The sequence below is a fragment of the Manacus candei genome, unplaced genomic scaffold, assembly GCF_025592945.1.
Source record: "Manacus candei isolate 608988 ecotype Guabito, Panama unplaced genomic scaffold, ASM2559294v1 h1tg000073l, whole genome shotgun sequence".
Taxonomy (NCBI): domain Eukaryota; kingdom Metazoa; phylum Chordata; class Aves; order Passeriformes; family Pipridae; genus Manacus; species Manacus candei.
The window spans coordinates 2344073-2362544 of NW_026138121.1; the positions used below are offsets into that span (position 1 = coordinate 2344073).

Consider the following 18472-nt stretch of genomic DNA (forward strand, 5'->3'; position numbering starts at 1 on the left):
TTCTCACACCCTGCCCTGCATCCCAGATCCCACCCTCTCCTACATTCCACGCTGCATCCTGCATCCCACCCTATCCTGCATCCCACATCCCGCCCTGCACCCTGCTCTGCATCCCACATCCCATCCTGCATCCCATATCCTGTGCTGCATCTCACATCATACCCTGCTCTGCATCCTGCATCCCCCCCCCCCGCATCCCACATCCCTGCCAGGGCATCCCAAGAGGACAGTGGCACACACATTCCACTGGGTGATGCTGTGTCCGTGCCAGGGCCGAGCTGGCACAGATAACAAAGGCTGGACTCTCACCCTGGACACGGATCCTGATCCCACTCTGCTTCCCAAATCCGCCGGTGGCCGGTGCTCGGCACCTTTTGGGCGTTCCCGGAGCCCATCCCGGCCCCATTTGCCCCCCGGAGGAGCCCAGCACGCCCGGGGATCGCTGCAACACTGGGAATTTTTTTTCTCGAGCAGGAAGCTGAAGCATTTCCTCCTCCAGCGGGGCCGCCGGTTGCCGAGCGGGTTTTGCAATCCGTAGGTTTCAGTTCCCGGGGTGGGGAGGTGCCTCTCGCCGCTCCGCGCTTGTTTGCTCGTAATTTTTTTTTTTTTTTTTTTTTTTTTTTGCATCTGTCAGAGTTTCTTCTCGCTGCCAGCCCCGACAGGTCCCGGCCGGGTGGTTTTTGGCAGCGCTCGCGGCTCGGTCCATGCGCAGCCTTCGCGTGGTGCTGCCGGCGGGGTTGGAGCTGCCCAGGGGAACATCCTTGGCCGGCGTTTCCCTGCGCCTTGCCAGGCAAGGACGGATCAAAGGCTGGGATTTGGTGGCCAGCGGCCCCCGGGGTGACCCCTGTGCTTCCCGCTGGAGATGCAGAGCACCCCCAACTACCTCTGGAGCACCGAGGACCTCCTGGGCCAGGGAGCCACAGCCTGCGTCTACAAAGCTCGCAACAAGGTGAGCGGGGGCAGCGCCGGGGGCAGGAACCCCGAAGCCACGGAGCCCCCGTGCCCCCCATCCCTCTTGCCCCTGTTCCCCTCAGCTCGCCCTCCCGGCAGCTCCCAGGCTGGGCAGCAGCCCAGGGGCTGCTCTGGGTTTTGTTTTCATTTTCTATGTGGCTCCTTCCCCTGGCCGTGCGGGTGGAGGGCGGTTTTTGGGGTGCTCACAGCCGGGTCCTGCTCGCCGGCTGCCCGGATTCCCGAGCAGCGCAAGGGGGAAGAAGCTGTTTTCCGGGGAATGCCCAGAGGTTTTGAAAACCCCATCCCCGGCTATTTGCATACTTCATGCAAACACTTGCCAGGCTTGGAACAGACTCTTCTCCTCAGCAGCCTTTGAAGTTTATTGAGCAAACTGCAGGCGCAGGGCAGGAGAGGCGGCTGCGAGGCTGGGTTGGGAACATCCCCATCCCGTGCAGAGCTGACAAGGAGCTGCCAGCCCCGGCTCCAGCTGGGAACTTTTTATGGAGCTGAATAAACACGCTGACACGCAGCACGTGGGTGCAGGGACAGGAAGCAAAGGGAGGTGAATACCAGCAGTTTGCTTGTGCAGAGGAGAGTCGACGTCATTTGCATCCCAGGCGGGATGTGGGATCAGTAACGGAGCTCCTTTGAATGAGAATGGCATCACCTCCCATTTCCTTTTTCTCCTTTTCCTCTTTTCCCAGAAATCAGGGGAGCTGGTTGCTGTGAAGGTGTTTAACAATGCCAGCTACCTCCGGCCCCAGGAGGTCCAGATGAGAGAGTTCGAGATGCTGCGGAAGCTGAACCACAAAAACATTGTCAAATTATTTGCCGTGGAGGAGACAGTAAGTGGGACCCCATCTGGGAAGCCCCCAGCCGGGAATCCCTCAGCTGGGAATCCTGCTGTGCCCACTGGGCCAGTGCCACAGTGGTGTGGGCTGAGCTGCAGGAGAGCAGTGATGGTCCCGCTCTGCCACCTCTTCTCACCACCCTCTGTCTCAGCCCAACCCTTCAGCACTGGGAGCACTGGTGGCACTGGGACACCAGGCTGGAGCACGGCTGTGACCTGCTGTTGTCCCCTGGCCAGGCACCTGGCACGGTGGGGACATTCTCCAGCACTGGTTTGGCCAAGCAGGAGAAACCCAGGGATCCACCAGCTGAGGGAGGGGATCTGGTCCTGCCTGGGTGGGGGGGACAGGCCCACATCTGGGACACAGGGCCAGCCAAGCCCTCACAACATCTCCCACCACAGGGCAGCAGCAAGCAGAAGGTGCTGGTGATGGAGTACTGCTCCAGTGGCAGTTTGCTGAATGTGCTGGAAGACCCAGCAAACGCCTTCGGCTTGGCCGAGTCCGAGTTCCTCATCGTGCTGCAGTGCGTGGGTGAGTGGGGGGGCCCGGGACCACCAGCCCCCTGGGACTGAGACCCTGCAGGCTGGGGACATTGTGGTGCTGGTGGGACCCTGCAGGCACCAGCTGTGGGGTTTGGAATGAGGGGTCAGGAATTGCACCTCTGAATGGGGTGGGGTTGAGCTCCGGGCCCACGGGGCTGAGGGTTTCTCCTTGCAGACCTGCTCTGGGAAGCAGCTGTGGGAACAGGCTGTGCCCCACGATGGAGGAGCACAAGGGCAGTGCTCCTGTGCTCACACAGTCACACTGGTCCCCACTTCAGAGCAACCACCCTGGGGTTTGTCCCCTTTCCAGCCCTTCTCACATTCCTAAATCTGAGCAAAGCCCGCTGGAGCCCAGTGCCCCAGCCCCACGCAGGAACTTCCCCGTGTGCCCAGTGGCAGGGATGAACCACCTCCGTGAGAACGGCGTTGTCCACAGAGACATCAAACCCGGGAACATCATGCGGCTGATGGGGGAGGACGGGCAGAGCGTCTACAAACTGACCGACTTTGGGGCCGCCCGAGAGCTGGAGGACGACGAAAAGTTTGTGTCTGTCTATGGGACGGAGGAATATCTCGTGAGTAGAGCGTGTCCCAGTCTGGTGGCCCCTGGGGGAGGCTGGTGCCCATCCCTCAATCCGACAGCTGGGTGACTTGTAGGGAGCAGCAGCGACGTGGAGAGCCTGATCTTAAAGGGTCCATATTTTTGAAAGAGGGGGGAGGGCTCAGCGATTTTGTTGCAGATTTCCGGGTGGTGGTTTTTGGGGAGGATCCAGTGCTGCTTTCTGGGAGGATCCAGTGCTGCTGTGCTTTCCCCCCCAGCACCCCGACATGTACGAGCGGGCCGTCCTGCGCAAGCCGCAGCAGAAGGCGTTCGGGGTCACCGTCGACCTCTGGAGCATCGGGGTCACCTTCTACCACGCTGCCACCGGCAGCCTCCCCTTCGTCCCCTTCGGGGGGCCCCGCAGGAACAAGGAGATCATGTAGGTACCAAGGAGATCATGTAGGTACCAAGGAGATCGTGTAGGTACCGTGCCCAGCCGCGGTGTGGGGAGGTGGGACCCTGGGGGCTGTGGCACCGTGGGGTTCCGTGATGCACCTCACTGCTTGTTTAATCCCATATGGCCTCAGAGCCCTGACATGTACCTGGCATTCACCTGTGAAGTCTGTGCCGTGTTTGCCAGGTTTTCCCTCTAAATGGGATGGTTGGATGGGACTCTGAGCAGACTGATCTAGTGGGTGGCATCTCGTGGGTTGGAACCAAATGGTCTTTTAAGGTCCCTTCCAATCCAAACCTTGCTGTGACTCTATTATTCTATAAAATGCATTCCTATGACTTTGTGGCTAAACAGCTGGAAGAGGAGCCAGGGTTAATGTTGTCTTGGAAGTTTGTGACTGTTTCTTGCAGCATTTTCCCTCTGGGTATTTTTTTCTCTCTGTGAATTATCTCTTTCCCAGCCCATCCATACTCTGCCCTTTCCCTACCAGAGGGACACCCAAACAGAGCTCACTTGGCTCGTTTCAGCAGCAATTCCCTTTCCACAGGTACAAAATCACCACTGAGAAGCCTCCTGGAGCCATTGCAGGGATCCAGAGGCAGGAGAACGGGAACATCGAGTGGAGTTACGAGCTGCCCATCACCTGCCGCCTCTCCATGTGAGTGTCCCGTGCCAGGGGGGGATCCCACCACAGTTCCCACATCTTGGCACCACCTCAGACAGCACAGGGGGGGTTTAATGAGGCAGATAAGCTTTTCATCTGCGAGTGTCACAGCTCTCAGACCAGGTTTTTGCTTTACAGCCAGGAAAAGGGGGTGCAAGGCAGGGCAAGCTCAGTGCAGGATCTCCTGTCCCTGCAGCCGCCGCGTTCGTGGCTCGGGGTTACACCAGTCTGTGCAAACATCTCTCCTTCTGCTGTTGCAGGGGGCTGAAGGACCAGCTGATCCCCATTTTGGCTAACATCCTGGAGGCTGATCAGGAGAAATGCTGGGGATTCGACCAGTTTTTTGCAGGAACCAATGACATTTTGCACAGGATCGTGGTGGACGTGTTCTCCCTGCAGCAGGCTTCCTCCCACCGCATCTACGTCCACTCCTACAACACGTAAGGCTGTGTTAAAAGCAAATTTGGGAATCAAGCTCGAGAGCCTCGGCCCCTCATTTCACTAGGTGAACCTTGGGGCAGCACCTGTTCCCCTTGCACCACACCTAAGCCAGGTTAAAACAAACCAGGCTCAAAACAGCCTTTGCTGGGAGCGCACTAACTGGGACCCGTGGGCACACAGAGAACCCCAGGGAGGTGTCCAGGGCTCTGCTGACCTTGTGGGATATTTTGCTGAGAAAAAATATCAACATTTCGGTGTTTTGAGGGCAGCAGGCTGCTAAAGCCATGGAAATCTGAGCTTGTCCCCTCCCTTTCATTCCTTTTCTATTTCAGTACCACCAAGTTTTTAGACGCTGTCTTCAAACAAACGAACATAGTCCCTCACCATCAAGAATACTTTTTTGAAGGACACCTGTACGAGCTGGATCCTAATCTCCAAGCTCACAATTTCTGCAAAACCACAGAGAGCAGCCCCCTGACCTTGCTGAGCACAGCTGAGCACCCCGAGGACGTGGTGGGGGTCCGGTACAGAGACCGTGAGTACCTGTGGTTGGAGATGCTCATGGTATGAGGGTGGGTGTAGTGAGAGGGATTTGCTTCAGTTTTTATCCCAAGAGCTTTCCCATTCCCATTCCCTGTCTGGGTGATGGGCCCATGTTGTGGATGATCCCTGGTTTCGGTGCCTGAGCAATGTTGGACCCTGATCCCAGTTCCCAGCAGGGTTCCAAGTTCACCAGACCGGTGCCCAGGTCCTGGAGCAGTGCCAGCCAGTGCTGCTCCCATTTCCCACTTCCAGGTGGTGCCAGTCCCCATTCCCAGAACTGATCCCTGTTCCCAGCAGTGGGGAGTGCTGGCTCCCAGTGCTGGTTCCTATTCCTGATGCCAGTTCCCATTCCCAGTGCCAAATCCAGGTCCCATTTCTGGTCCCTGGTGCAGGGCAGGAGGTGAAGGGATTGTGCTGCTGGAGCAGGATTAGGAGGTTTCAGGGTCAGTTTTCCCCTGCCATGTGCTGGTGCTCCACGCACCACACCGGGCTTTGCAGGTGATTCCTGCCTTCATCCATGTTTCCTAAATATCTTGGAGGGCTGCACTGAGCCTCCAGCAACCCAGCAGCTCCTGTGCCCAAGCTCCTGAGTGGCTGCAGGGTTTGTTGGTGGGTGTGAGATGTCCCAAAGCCCCCTGACCGCCGTCTGTCTTTCCAGCGGCACTTGAGTTCCCGAAGTTTGTCCCCAAGGTGGACGTGGTGGCCGACTGCAGCGCAGCCAAGGTAGGTGAGAGTGCCCAGGGGGCTCGGGGAGGGGCCCGTGGGGCAGCCCCAGGCCACTTTTTTGGTGCCCTTTGCTTCGCAGAGCGCGGTGGGCGCCGCACACCAGACCCTGCGCATCGGGCAGGCCCTGCGGCGCGGCCGGGAGCTGCTGGCCAGAGGCCTCCACTGGGTGATGTGAGTGACAGGGACACCCTGGGGGGGTGGCAGAAGGTGGGACATGTCCCTTCCCAGGTGTTCAGTTGAAGCACTTGGGGTTTTCCAGCCTCTTCAGCCAGTGTGGGACCACTGGGGATGGTGGGATGGGGTACCGGGGTCCTGGGGTACCGGGAGGGAGCAGAACATAAAGACCAGGATGGACCCACACAGGGGACACAAGTGCCAGGCTGTGAGGGGGCTGCTCCTGTAGGAAAACACCCCTCAGTGTTGTGAGGATGTTCCCGTCCCCACTTGTTAGTTTTGAGTCACTTTTTTCAGTTTAGGAGGCGCTGAGGAAAAAGCATCATTATTATCATCATCATTATTATTATTATTATCATTATTATCACCATTATAATTATTATTATCATCATTATTATTACCATCATCATTATTATTGCTATCATCATTATTATTACCATCATCATCATTGTGCATATCACTGTGCAAGGTGTATCTGCCCATGGCAGGGGGTTGGAATGAGATGATCTTTAAGGTCCCTTCCAACCCAAACCGCTCCATGATCCCACGATGATTTTCACTGTCCCACCCATTTCCTTCAGGGCAGGAGCCTCATGTGCAGTGGCAGGACCAAAACCCAGGAGCTGCACCCAGTTTTAGGGGCATCCAGCCCCCCTTTTCTGAGAGAAGCCACCAGCTCCATCCTCCCCTCACCACATGCAGCTGGCCCCGGGATGGAGTTCCTGATTCCAGGGAGCACGTGTTGGACGGGCTGTTTTCTCTCTTGGCAGAGGGGACCTGAAAACAGAGTGCTCGAGGATTTTGGAGCAGAGGAGGGGGGCTCTCTCAGTGCTCAGCTGCCTGCAGCTCACCGAGGTGAAGACCCGTGTGCTGTAAGTGTGGCCTTGCACATGCTGGGCTGTGGTAGAGAAAATATGGGGCTCTCAAAGGGGAATTATCAGAAATCAGGACAATTCCAGGAATAACCTGGTATCTGGGAGGTAGGAGGCCTTTTCACTGTATGTTGAGGCTGCAGGAAATGAGCCCCTCTGGCTGTTTGTCCCTCTTTGCTTCAGTTTGTAATGATCCCTGGTTTCACAGGAGCCCAGAGTTTAGCCCTGGCTGTGGCTCCTGCTCTGGGGTTTTCCGACTGTTACAGCCCATGAGCTGCAGAGCAAGTGCAGGAATGGGACAGGGCTGCTGCTCCAGCTCGGGGCAAAGGGAAAAAGAGCTGAGTTAAAATAATGGGCAGGATGGCACCAGCTGCCAGGGCCCCTCAGGGGTCTGGCCCCCACCACCAACCTGCTCCCTGCAAACAGCCCTGCAGAGCCAGGCACAGGGAGCATCAGCAGTGCTGGGATGGGTGACATTCCCATGGATCCAGCATCCCTCCTCACACCATCCATGGTGAGATTTCTCGTTTCCACTCAAGAGTCTCCACTAATGGAGCTGAACTACAGAGGAACCCTGGGCTGCCCTCGACCTTTCCACTCCCCACATTCCCACCCAGCTGCCCCGGGGTGGGGGGGGAAGCTGAACCCATTTAAAAAGCAACCCAAGGATATATTTTGCTCTTCTCTTTTGTTGTAGTTGTAGTGGAAAATTCTTTGCTGCTGGCTAGCTGTTCTTTTATTCTTTGCCATTTAGCAAGTCTCTTAATTTCCATTTCATCTCAAAAAAAAAAAAATTAAAAAATAAAAAAAATAGGGACACATGGTTCCCATTGAGTTCAGCAGGATTAGAGCAGGGCTGTAGTGCCAAGAGCAGTAATGCTGCAGCTGGATGCTCTGGCTCATCCATCCCTTCCAACATGCTCTGGATCAGGGATATTTCTGCTGACTTAGCCCTCCCGTGCCAGCTGCAGGGAGCCAGACGGCATCTGATCTGGCCTGAAGCCAGCGGGTATGAAACCAGCAATTTTTGGAACAAATTGGCCACAACGGGGTGAGTTTTTACCAGATCAGCACTTTGCATCTTGTGGCTCAGATCTGTCACCCCTTGGATATAACTTTGGATGAGTTGTTGCCCGAGGAAACCACCTCCCAGCTCCGCAGGAATCCATCCAGCGCTGGCTCCACCGTGGGATGGGTTCTCCTTGCCCAGGTGATGCTGCCTCTGGCTCAGGTTCCACTTCAGGAATATCCATTTTCTGGCTTCCCTCAGGTACGAGGCTGTTCCTGCAGGCAGTGGGGTGCCAGCTGTGATGGACATGGCCATGGTGAAGACAAGGCTGCAGAGGGTGAGCCCCCAGCCCGGGGTGGAGGAGCTTCCACAGCTTCCAGAGCTGCCAGTCCCAGCCTCTCCTCCTCACCCACAGGTCGCAGAGGAGCTCTCTCAGTGCTCCCACAACATCTTTGACTTCCAAGGGGCGCTGGATGGGATTTTGTCCGAGCTGGTGAAGGACAGGCAGAAAGTGCACGAAGACAAAAGGTTTGTAGTGAAATCCCTGATGACACTTCGCTGTTCCCAGCTGGATGGAGCAGCTTTGCTGTGGGATCCATGCAGGGCCATGCACAGCCCTCCCTGGGATGTCCCTGCACACAGACCCGGGGAGCAGCAGTGACTCTGAGTTCAGATTTCACCCCAAAAGTGCTGATTTTACCCCAACCTCCCACCCTTCCCTGTCCCATTCCAGCACCCAGCAGATCGAGTGCTGCCTGGAGAAGATGCAGCTGATCTACAAGCAGTTCAAGAAGGCCAGGACGTGTCTGAGTGAGTGATGGGGAGGGGGAACACGAGGGGTGGGGCTGCAACAGGAATGTCCCTGTGCTGGTGGAAAAAATGGATGGTTTCACTTTGCTGGGTTTAAATTATTTCATACAGTCATCGAACCACAGACTGGTTTGGGGTGGAAGGGACTTTATAGATCATCTATTTCTGTGCCATGACAGTGGCCCCAGGGGCTGAGCCCTAAAAATCCCCTTGAGTGATTTCTGTGTGTTGTGAAATTGCCCATTTATTGGGGTGTGAACAGGAAAATATGTGGTGAGTGGTGACCTGTGTCTTTCCTCCCCAGGGCTGGGCTACAATGAGGAACAAATTCACAAGCTGGATAAGTGAGTCCCAACCCTCTCCCCTTTCCAGGACCTGCCCCTTGCTGTGTCCAGGCCGGTGTTTGGTAGTTCTGACTGAATCCTAAAGGGATATAAAAAGTTCTCTGGTCACCAGTGTTGCCAGAGGGCACCTGTAAGTGGTTCCTGTGATGGTTCATCCAGGCAGGACCTTTCACAGGGAAGTTTTCAAGCTGTGAACTATTTCAGATGAAGAAGTCAGAGAACCTTTGGGGACAGAGAGCTGCTGTTGGGCCAAATCCCTGTGTTGGATGTGGGGATAAGCACATTCCAGCCTATTGCTCACACAGGGCTTAGTTTGGGGCTATTTGTTACAGAGATGCTGATTTAGGAAGTGCCCCTGCTTAACTTCCACTGGGAGTGAAGTGCCTGATGGGTTTTGTACCTTTAAAAATCCTCCTTTCTGTTTCCACTGAAATAAGGGGAATTTAACACAGGCAAAAAATAAAAATGCCCACTTCAATGTATTCTAGGAAGAGTGAAATTTCACAGGCAGCTCCTTTAACTCAATTAATCTTCAGTCTAAGACTGAACATTTGCCTTAAATTCCAAGGCAAAGACTACTCAGAAGTGCCCTGGAGGGGATGACAGCCCAACTGGGCATCCCCCCCAAAACCTCTTGCTCCTCTTCATCACAATTAGGGCTTGTTTTCTCTATAATACTGAGCCAAAATTCATTACTGAGCATCCAGCCCCTCTTTCTCTATTCAGCAGCCAGCTTTAGGTCTCTGGCCACATGAGCTGTGATGTTCATTTTCATACATATAAGGAAGTAACAGTGTTGTCTCTTTTTTTTTCCTGGTTTTAGGATGAATTTAGGGAACCTGGCCAGGAAGGTTCTGTCGATTTTCCAGAATGATTGTGTCAAGCAGTACCAGGATGCCCTGGCCCTCCACAGCAGCAGGATGAGGTACCAGCCCTCCCTGGGGGTTTGGGGGCTCTGGATTTGGGACCCTGGTGTGGATGGGAGAGGGAACTTTCCAGTAACCCAGGACTTCTGAGTGCTCTTTGCTATGGATCAAGCTGGGGATGGAGATGATGATGTTGGGAACTGCTGAGGGACTGCAAAGGGGCAACAAGCCCTCAAAGCAGCTGGAAACCCCACTTTGTGGGCTGGCTCCTAGCCCATGCCATGTGTTCTGCCCTGTTATTTAAAGTTTATTTTTAAAAAAGCCCCTAAACCTGCAGCTCGAGTCCAGGCAACTCTTTCCTCGATCTCTGGGTGGGGAGAGGTTGTTTTATCGGGACAAAATTGGTATTGAGACAAAGAGATCTACTTACAGAGAATGATCTTCTGTTAAATGGTGCTTGGGGAATAATGCAAAGAGCAAATTACCCTGCGGTGCTGGAGAGCAATCCATGACCAGGGCAGCAACAAAGAGCAGGGGGGGAGGCAGTTGGGAAGAGGATGGGGCAAGAACTGGATTTTCATTACTTTTAGAGAGGAGCATCAGTGCCCTGGGCTGCCAGTGTGGGCAGAGGGAGTTTATGGAACTCCTTAGAATTAAACCCAGCTTTTGACCTGGCTCTGTTTTTGATGGGGAGCAGCCCCGTGTGGGATTTGCCAGTGGGAGGGATTTTTAGGCTGGAAGTTTGTCTCAGAAACGCTCCAGGAGCCGTGGGCAGGGGCTGTCCTGTCCCTGTCCTCTCCCTGCCTTCTCCCTGCCTCCTTTCCTGCCTTCTCCCATCTTTTCCCAGCCTTCTCCCATTCCCAGCCCAGCTCCTGCCACAGGGGGTTTCCTTACTCAGGGGCAGGTTTCACTCTGGGGACAGGAGCTCTGTCCCACAGTCCCCCACCACCACATCCCATCCCATCCCAAGGCAGTGATATCTCCCTTGGCTTCACTGGGAATTTTGTCTTGGGGTGAGATTCCTCTGGATGTGGAACTCCACAAAATCCATGCAGCACAGGAGCCTCGTCTGCACTAAAGTAGGGTTTTAACTCTGCTCATAGGGAGGAAAAAAAGCTTCTTCATGTTTTCCTGCAGTATTTTTGTACCTGGTTTTCTGTCCTTAGGGAGAAAACATCGTGAGTCACAGCTGGGATATTTTTAATTTATTGCTACTTCAGTTCTAATTGTCCTGGTTTGGGTTGTTTCCTGCCAGGGTTTGTGGTGTGGTGGCTGGGTTTTTTTGGGGGACTGGAGGTGGATCATCCACCTGAAATATTCTTTCCTTTGTTTTTTTTTAAAGCCAAAACAATTTTTTTTATTTTTTTTTTAATATACAACTCATGATGTGCCTGTTGAGTGTTGGGTGCAGCACCAGGGAGCTTTTTTGGGTAGATTCTCAGCCCTCCACAGGACACAGAGGACCAGCCTGTGCAGAGCTGCTGGCAAAAGTGATGGGCCTGAGCTGTCTGTCTCACAAGCAGCACTTTCCCTAATTAATTTGCTATTAGTGCTGTTTGGATAACCAGGCTGTGGTGACTTAACAAAGCTGCAACTGTAATTTCAACACTGCTCTGACTCACTTGCTTTCCTTCAGGATTTTAGCTTGGATCCAGAAAGGTCTGCAGGAAGCAGTGCAGAGTTAAAACACATAAAAAAATTAATGATCCCCACCGATGCCAAACACTGACTGGGGATTTTGTCGCCATGTTTTCTTTTCTTTCTAGGAAAGTTTGTGAGATAAAGAAGCACCTGAAGAGGCTCAGCAACCGCATCAGCACCTGCAGTGTGGAGATGACAGAGTGCCAGGACTGCCTGCAGGGCGTAGGTGTCCAGGGGGTCCTGCCAGGGATGCAGCTCCACAGTCTCCCCCTGCTCCCTGACGATGCTCCTGCTCCCCTCTCCCAGCTCCCACGGGGTGCAGGAGCACCTGGGTTAAGTAGGGAAACCCTGGAATGTTTTTAAACAGCTTGCTGCAGTTCTTTGTGGCTGATCTCACACTGGAGATCCTGTTTTGCCCCCACGGTGCGAGCAGGGAATGGGGAAACCTTTGGCAGTGGAACCCCTGGTTGCCAGGATTGCCTGGCACAGGGGATCTGTCCCTAGCAAATGGGAATTGCAGCAGTAGAAAAACGATACTTCACCTCCAGCTGCCACGATAAACTGGCTGATCAGCTGGGGCACAACTTCCTGGGAGGTGTCCTGGTCCTTTGGTGGTTTTGTTTTGTTTGTCCTGGAGAAGTGGATGTGCTGGGTGTGCTGTCACTTCCTGGGGGTTTACCCAGGCAGGCACTGCATCCCCCCGGGGTCAGACCCCCAGACAGCCCCTGCTGTGGGGACTGCCAGGTCTCTCCATCTCTGCAGGCTCTGGACAGGTTTCTCCAGATGGAGAAATGGAGTTTGGCCCCAGTTCCTCCCGTGCCTTCCCCCGTCCATCCGAGCCCGGCGCGCCAGGAGATGGCTCTTCGGTGAGTCTCTTGGAAATCTTTTGGAAGAGGGTTTTGGGGACAGCCCAGCTCCTTGGGGAGGAGCAGAACCTCCTGCTGCTCATCCCCTGCAATGGGGGGAGGACTCTGTGTCCACAGGGCTGGACAACTCTGTGCCAAGCCCTCCACTGTGGCCCTACCGGGCGTGATCCCTGCTCTGTGACCCCGGGGACACCCCAGCTCTTCTCCCATGGGAAGCAGGGTCTGAGCAGCACAGGAATAAGGGGCTGGTCGTGTCCCTGCAGGATGCAGGAGCTGCTGGAGCAGATGAGGTCAGTAAGTTGTGATCTCCAGTTCAACAACAGCATCATCGAGCGGTGAGTGAGAGCCCCCAGAGCTGGAATTCCTGCTCCTTGCACCGGGAGATGTGGGCACACCCCTGGCAGAAGGTGGAGGGTCTGGGTGGTCTCCCTGGGAGCTGCAGTGTGGGAGCTGTGCCTGGTGCTGAGCACAACCACAGTCACCCGTGAGCTGGTCCAGCGGGGGGTTTAATGTCACCAAATTTACACCACGGCCTGGCAGCAGAAGAGTTTATCTTTCCTGGAGGTTTAGCCACGATCCTCAGCAAAGCTCTGTCATTTCTACACCCTCTTTCCAGCCTTTTCCCTGTGCTGCCCAACTGCTGACTGCCACAGAGAAGTGGAAGCTTTCTCCTTCTGTATAAAACTCTGTGTAAACCCAGCATGTACTGCTGAAAAAAACCCTGATTTTCCTCCTCTGCCACCTTTTTCTGAGGCTCTTGAGGCAAATCGAGAGTGAGGACATGCAGACCAGAATGTCAGAGAGTTTAAAAAAGCAAAAAAGAAATCGCAAATTCACCCCAGCCCCGTTTTTGTAGGACCAAGTGTGGTGTTGCAGCACATCCACTGTGAATAAGGGGATAAGAAAGGTCGTGTTTGCTTTCTCTAGGAAGAGCTCATCCCAAAAGACACGGGAACAGGTCCAAAGCTTAGTGCCTGGCTAGAGCTGTAGTTTGGGATTGCACGTGCCCAGGTGACCCCTCTCTAGCCTAAAGCCTTTGGTTTTGTCCCTGCAGGTTGGGAGGGGCTGCTCCCACCCCTGGCGTTTGAGGGACGTGGGGAATGTGCAGCTGCTGAAGCAAAACCACTTCCCAGCACGGGGAAAGCCCAGCACTTGGGGAGCCATCGGGCACTGGTGTTTGAGGAGCTCTCTGTGTCCTACCTCTCTGCCCCAGCACTTTTGCACGTTCACCAGCATTAGCTCTGAGTGCCTTCAGCCTCTGGAAGTCTGACCAGAACATTGAGTGGGGTTTCATTTTTCTTCATTTCTAAAAAGTGCTCGAAGGACTCCATGGTGTTCTGGCTTCTCTGTATCACCGTGTCAGAGGAAGAAGAGGCTAGACCTTTTGTCTTCTTACTTATTTAGGGATTATTCCCACTTTTAACCTACTTCTTCTCCCTGGGGCTTCATGGAGTGGGGCAGGAGGGATTGCTGATGGATGAGAGACTGGATCCAGCCCAGGAGGTGATGGCACAGAGAATGTGGGAGTCACAAACCTCTGCCCCTGGGCACTGCAGCTTCTACTCCTGCTGCAGGGCTTCTCCTCAGCCCAGCCCCGTGCTTGGGCTGCTGAGGGCTGTGGGAGGGGGAAGCCAAGGGAGGCTTCTCCTTTTTGGTACATTTCTATAAATATAATCTCGTTCTGTGGATGCACGTGAGGGTTGTGCCTTCTCCAAACAACCCTGGACTCAAAACGTGGCTCCAGCCACCAAACTCGGGGGTGCTACTGAATTACCAAGGCAAAATCTCAGATGAAAGGACTCCCACGAGCCCTCTCCAGCCACACCACTGCAGGAGAAAGGGGGGATATTCCTTTTTCTTTTAGATAAAAGACAGAAAGAAATCCCAAGCAGCCCCCTCCGCCTTTGACACGAAGGATGTTTTCACATGTGGGGGTGGCAGAGCAGGGATGGGGACAGGAGGGACTCCAGCTGTGAGCACTTGGAGCTGCCTTGGGAATGGCATTCCCAAAACTTCACTCCTGTTACGCTCCAGAGAAATGAGGCTGGAGAGGAAACACATTACCCCCATCCTTGTTGTCCCTCAGGGCAGCACACAGAGAACTGTGGGAGGACCCTGGTGGCAGGGCTGTCCCAGCTTTTCCTACTGGTTTGTGACCTTGGGTTTGATGAGGAGCTGTAATCCCCTGGATGTCAGCCAGCAGCAGCATGAGGAGCAGTGATATGGGATGCCTGGGATCTCAGGAGCATTAGGTGGTATCAGGGAGATATTTGTGGGAAGGGTCAGTCACACCTTCCCCCATCCACCTCTCCCTGCCCATCCCCAGCATGATTTATGGGCTGTCACCCCAATCCCACCCCCCACATCCCATCCTGCAGCAGAGGGGAGCAGCATTCCAGCTGCACCCAAAGCTGGGCACAGCCACAGCTCCCATCCCACTGGGATCAGACATAGGGATTTACACCTGGGGGGCTCCTGGCACATCAGTGGGCACATTGCCTTGGCTCTCCCCACCCCTCCCTGGCACACACCAGTGCAAAGACACAACAATCCCTGCCCTGGGCTCTCTGGGAAGCTCTGGCCCCCCAAATCCTCCTGCTGAGGAAGGGGCTGCATTGCTGGGGCTCACAGTGGCAGCAAACAGGCCCTGGGAAGCTCATGCCCCCCAGGTTGCACTGGTGGGGGGTGTTAAGAGATGTTGGGATTCATTCCTGTTCCCTGCACAAAGCCCTTCCCTTTGTGTAAACCTGGTTACTCCAGGGTGCAAACTGGGACTGGCTGCTGGGGCTAAAGGAGGCTGGAGGAGGGACTGGGGATCCGGGATTTTGGGCAGCATCAGCACCAGCAAAATCCCAGGGTGGGGGACCCTCTGCAGCTCCCAGGGACTGACTGTGCATCTGGAAGGAGAGGCTGGGCCATCAGCCAGGCAAGCAAACGTGTCAGAGTCAGCAGAGGGGATGCTCAGAGGGCCTGCCCAGACCTGCCCTCCAGGGAGAACACAGCACCCTGCTCAGCCCTTCGCCTTTCCTCCAGTCCCCTCTCCAGCACCTCTTCTGGAGGTGACACCTGAGCCAAACCTCCAGCTGAGTCTGGGCCTGATGTGGCTGTTCTGGCTGTCCAAGGGTTGCCCCCAGCCTGAGAACCAGGATTCAGGTTATCTGGCAGTGCCCAGGGGTCGAGAGACAGCAGAGACAGGGCAAGGAGCTGCCTGCTGTGGATGCTCCTGGGATGGACCCAGAAGCAACCCTTTCTAACCTCTGCTGGGAGACAGAATCGTGGGATAGTTTGGGTTGGAAGGGATCTTAAACACCATCTCATTCCAAACCCCCTGCCATGGGCAGGGACACCTTCCACTAGCCCAGGTTGCTCCAAGCCCTGTCCAACCTGGCCTTGGACACTTCCAGGGATGGGGCAGCCACAGCTTCTCTGGGCAACCTGTGCCAGGGTCTCCCCACCCTCACAGGGAAGAATTCCTTCCTAATTTCCTAAATAATATATGGGGACACAAGGCAAACCAGTGCATCCCTGGAGCTGAACATCTTGCTGCCCTGAGCCTCAGCAAGGGAACAAAGGGAACCAGGAGCAGCAGCTGCAGGGCTGTGCCCGGCTTGACTTTCTTGTAGGAACACGCCAAGGGTGCCCAGGAGCTCCCCCCTCCCAGGAAACCTTCCCCAGTGGAATTTGGCACCAAACCTTGCCATTTGTTTTAATTATAAAGACCAACATCCTGAATGTCAAACCCATCTATTTACTGTGGAGAGGTGGAACTGAGCCATTGCTTAAAAGCTTTTCTCCTACAAATTATTTTCCAGGATCCTCCTGGTTTTCTAATGAACGTGATTTTTAATCCAGCTCGAATTCGCTGATATTCCCTGTAGGAACGGGGCAGGAAGCCCAGGCAGGGTCTCCTGCTGCACTTCCTTGGATTCAGTGGAGCTGCACTGACTCGCACCAGCTGAGAGTTTGACCTGGAACATGTTTGGCTTCCACAGAAAGGGATTTATTTCTTGGCAAAAAGAAAAAAGAGTTGTTGCTAATAGCCCTTGTCATGCTTAAACTGCCGTAACACAGCAGCTGCAAAGGGGACTCCTGGAATCCAAATGAAATGGGAATTTTCCTGCCAGTGTTAATTAGATGGGTGGTTTTTTTCCCCCCTAATATTTTAACCCATGGCCTAAAAGAGCTTCATGTGCTGTCAGCCCTGAATACCTGCAGAGACAGATGAGAAGGATAAAGACTATGACAGGTCTCTTGTGCAGGTTTGAGCCAGATCTTCCTATGGGGATGGAAAATATTACATTTATTTTGTATTTATGTGCCCTGGTGCTGCAGAATGGTGCTGCAGAACTGTGTCCTGGGATTGCACTGGGAAAACAAAAGTCCAGAATGGCTTTAACAGGTTCCCAGCCAGGTGCCAGGTAGACCTTTGCCTCAGAAAGGTCATTTCCTTTCTTGGAGGTGATTCCTGATACAATTAACAGCCTGAGGAGAACATAGGATAAAACTCCAGGTTTTTGTGAAACAATTTACTGAGGAATAAATCTGCTGCTGTTCTCTGGCACGAGCAGGAGGCATGAAAGTGAATCAGGATCCTGAATGGGGAAGAAAAAAACCTTCCAAAAATTAATCTTGCTGCTTAGCACAGAATAAAGCTGCAATTTTTCAAGCTGCATTATTCCTCCTTCAGTTTGAAGCTCTTATTAGGGGCTGCTTATGGCACTAGTCTGCTGTAATTCAGAGCCAGTGTTTTAATCCATCCTTTAAATTAGAATCCTTGAAAAGGATTTGGATATCCTTGGCTTATCCTGTCCTCAGGAGTACATGGGAGACGCTAAATTCAGCTTCCCATGAGCCCAGAAGCCAGGATTCACCCAGCCCAGCCCTGCACTCACTGCAAACACCTCTCACCTGGAAACCAAAGAAATCTGGGGGCAATTCTGGCTGGATTCATGTATTTCAAACCAACACGAGGGAGAGCAGCAGAGAAGGGCCAGTTTTGTCCTGCACGACTCGGGGTGATGTGTCACCTTCTCTGCACTCCGGGCTCCACCCAGACGTGGGGAAGGGGTTATGGTGACAGGGACCTTCACATCATCTGCGACATCCAGCCCTGCTGCTCAAAGGGGGGAGTCACTTGGAGCGGCCCCAGGTCCAGCCACCCTCATTTGTGCCCCCCAACCCCTCCTTTGCCCAGGGCGGGGCTGTGCCAGCAGCTCCCCAGGCACCGCCGTCCTCTGAGCCGGAGCCGCTTCAAAATTTTGGCCGCAACGTTTCCCCTTTCCCATTTCCCACGACCACGGGAGCCTCAGCTGGGGGAGATAATTCCCCCCGCGTCGCGCCGGAGCCCGGCTGTCCCCGCAGCGGGGAGAGGGGATCCAGCTGCGCTGACACTCGTGATCCGCCGTATCCCGTGGGGACAAAGCCCGGGACGCGGCTGGGAAGCTCCGGCAGCAGCCCCCGGCTCCGCTTCGTGCTGCGGGACCCCCCCGGGTGGGGATGCACAGAACACCCCCCACCCCGGGGCATCCCAGCCCCCGTGGGGGTGCCCGTCCAGTGGGGAGAGGTCCCCCGGGAGCGGGGATTCCCACGGGGGGGAGGCTGTTGGGGGGAGATTCCCGCGGGGAGGGGAATCCCACGGCGAGGAGCGTTCCCACGAGGAAGCATCGCACGGAGGGGTCCCAGGGCGAAACCTTCAGAGGGGGGAGGGTGTCCCCACGGCCCCGAGGGGCCGATCCCGGTCCCCACCCCCGCCGCCCCCCCCGCCGTGTCTCCTCCCTCCCTCCCTCCCTCCCGGCCGGTGCCAGGCGCCTGCGCTGCCCCGCTCCCGCCGCTCCGAGCCCATGGCATCGCCGGCCGTGGGGCCGTGCCCCCGCCCGCTGCCGCCCCCCGTGCCCACCTCGATGCTCCGGGGCCCCGCCGCGCCCACCCCGGGCAGCCCCTGCGGGGCGCGGGGGGCGCGGCGGCTGCGGCGGCGGCGCGGGGGAGCCCCGCGGCTCTTGCCCGACGTGCGGAGCATCTTCGCGGCGCCGCGGGAACCCCCCGAGCGAGACCGCGGCCACCGCTTCGCCCCCCGGCTCCCGCGCCGCGGATGGTGCGACCTGTGCGGGGAGGCGGTGCGGGAGCGCGCCCTGCGCTGCGACTGTGAGTGCTGGAGCCTTGCCTGAGCCCTGCCCGCGC

At 55.4% G+C, this 18472-nt stretch overlaps 2 protein-coding genes across 4 annotated transcripts in view; both read left to right on the plus strand.

Moving 5' to 3' along the window:
* Window positions 1–216: 216 nt before the first annotated feature.
* On the plus strand, window positions 217–14112 carry IKBKE (inhibitor of nuclear factor kappa B kinase subunit epsilon). Of its 2 annotated transcripts, XM_051808560.1 has the most exons (21): window positions 217–534; window positions 635–949; window positions 1656–1796; window positions 2204–2333; window positions 2738–2919; window positions 3164–3324; window positions 3887–3997; window positions 4264–4443; window positions 4777–4979; window positions 5646–5710; window positions 5793–5884; window positions 6658–6759; window positions 8030–8105; window positions 8184–8296; window positions 8502–8578; window positions 8883–8922; window positions 9746–9847; window positions 11555–11651; window positions 12192–12295; window positions 12559–12630; window positions 13350–14112. In XM_051808560.1, exons 2-21 carry the CDS (start codon window positions 863–865, stop codon window positions 13381–13383), a joined length of 2169 nt encoding a protein of 722 aa, XP_051664520.1. In that variant the 5' UTR covers window positions 217–534; window positions 635–862; the 3' UTR covers window positions 13384–14112. The 2 variants fall into 2 exon arrangements, with proteins under 2 accessions (XP_051664520.1, XP_051664521.1); XM_051808561.1 differs by having other exon boundaries at window positions 217–949.
* Window positions 14113–18127: 4015 nt separating this feature from the next.
* The window catches only part of RASSF5 (Ras association domain family member 5), a 28824-nt gene continuing 28479 nt past the window's right edge, over window positions 18128–18472 (plus strand). For both annotated transcript variants that reach the window (XM_051808618.1, XM_051808619.1), the window contains exon 1: window positions 18128–18436. In XM_051808618.1, coding sequence (XP_051664578.1) covers window positions 18136–18436 — 301 coding nt within the window. In that variant the 5' untranslated portion in view covers window positions 18128–18135. The remainder of the gene's footprint in view (window positions 18437–18472) is intronic.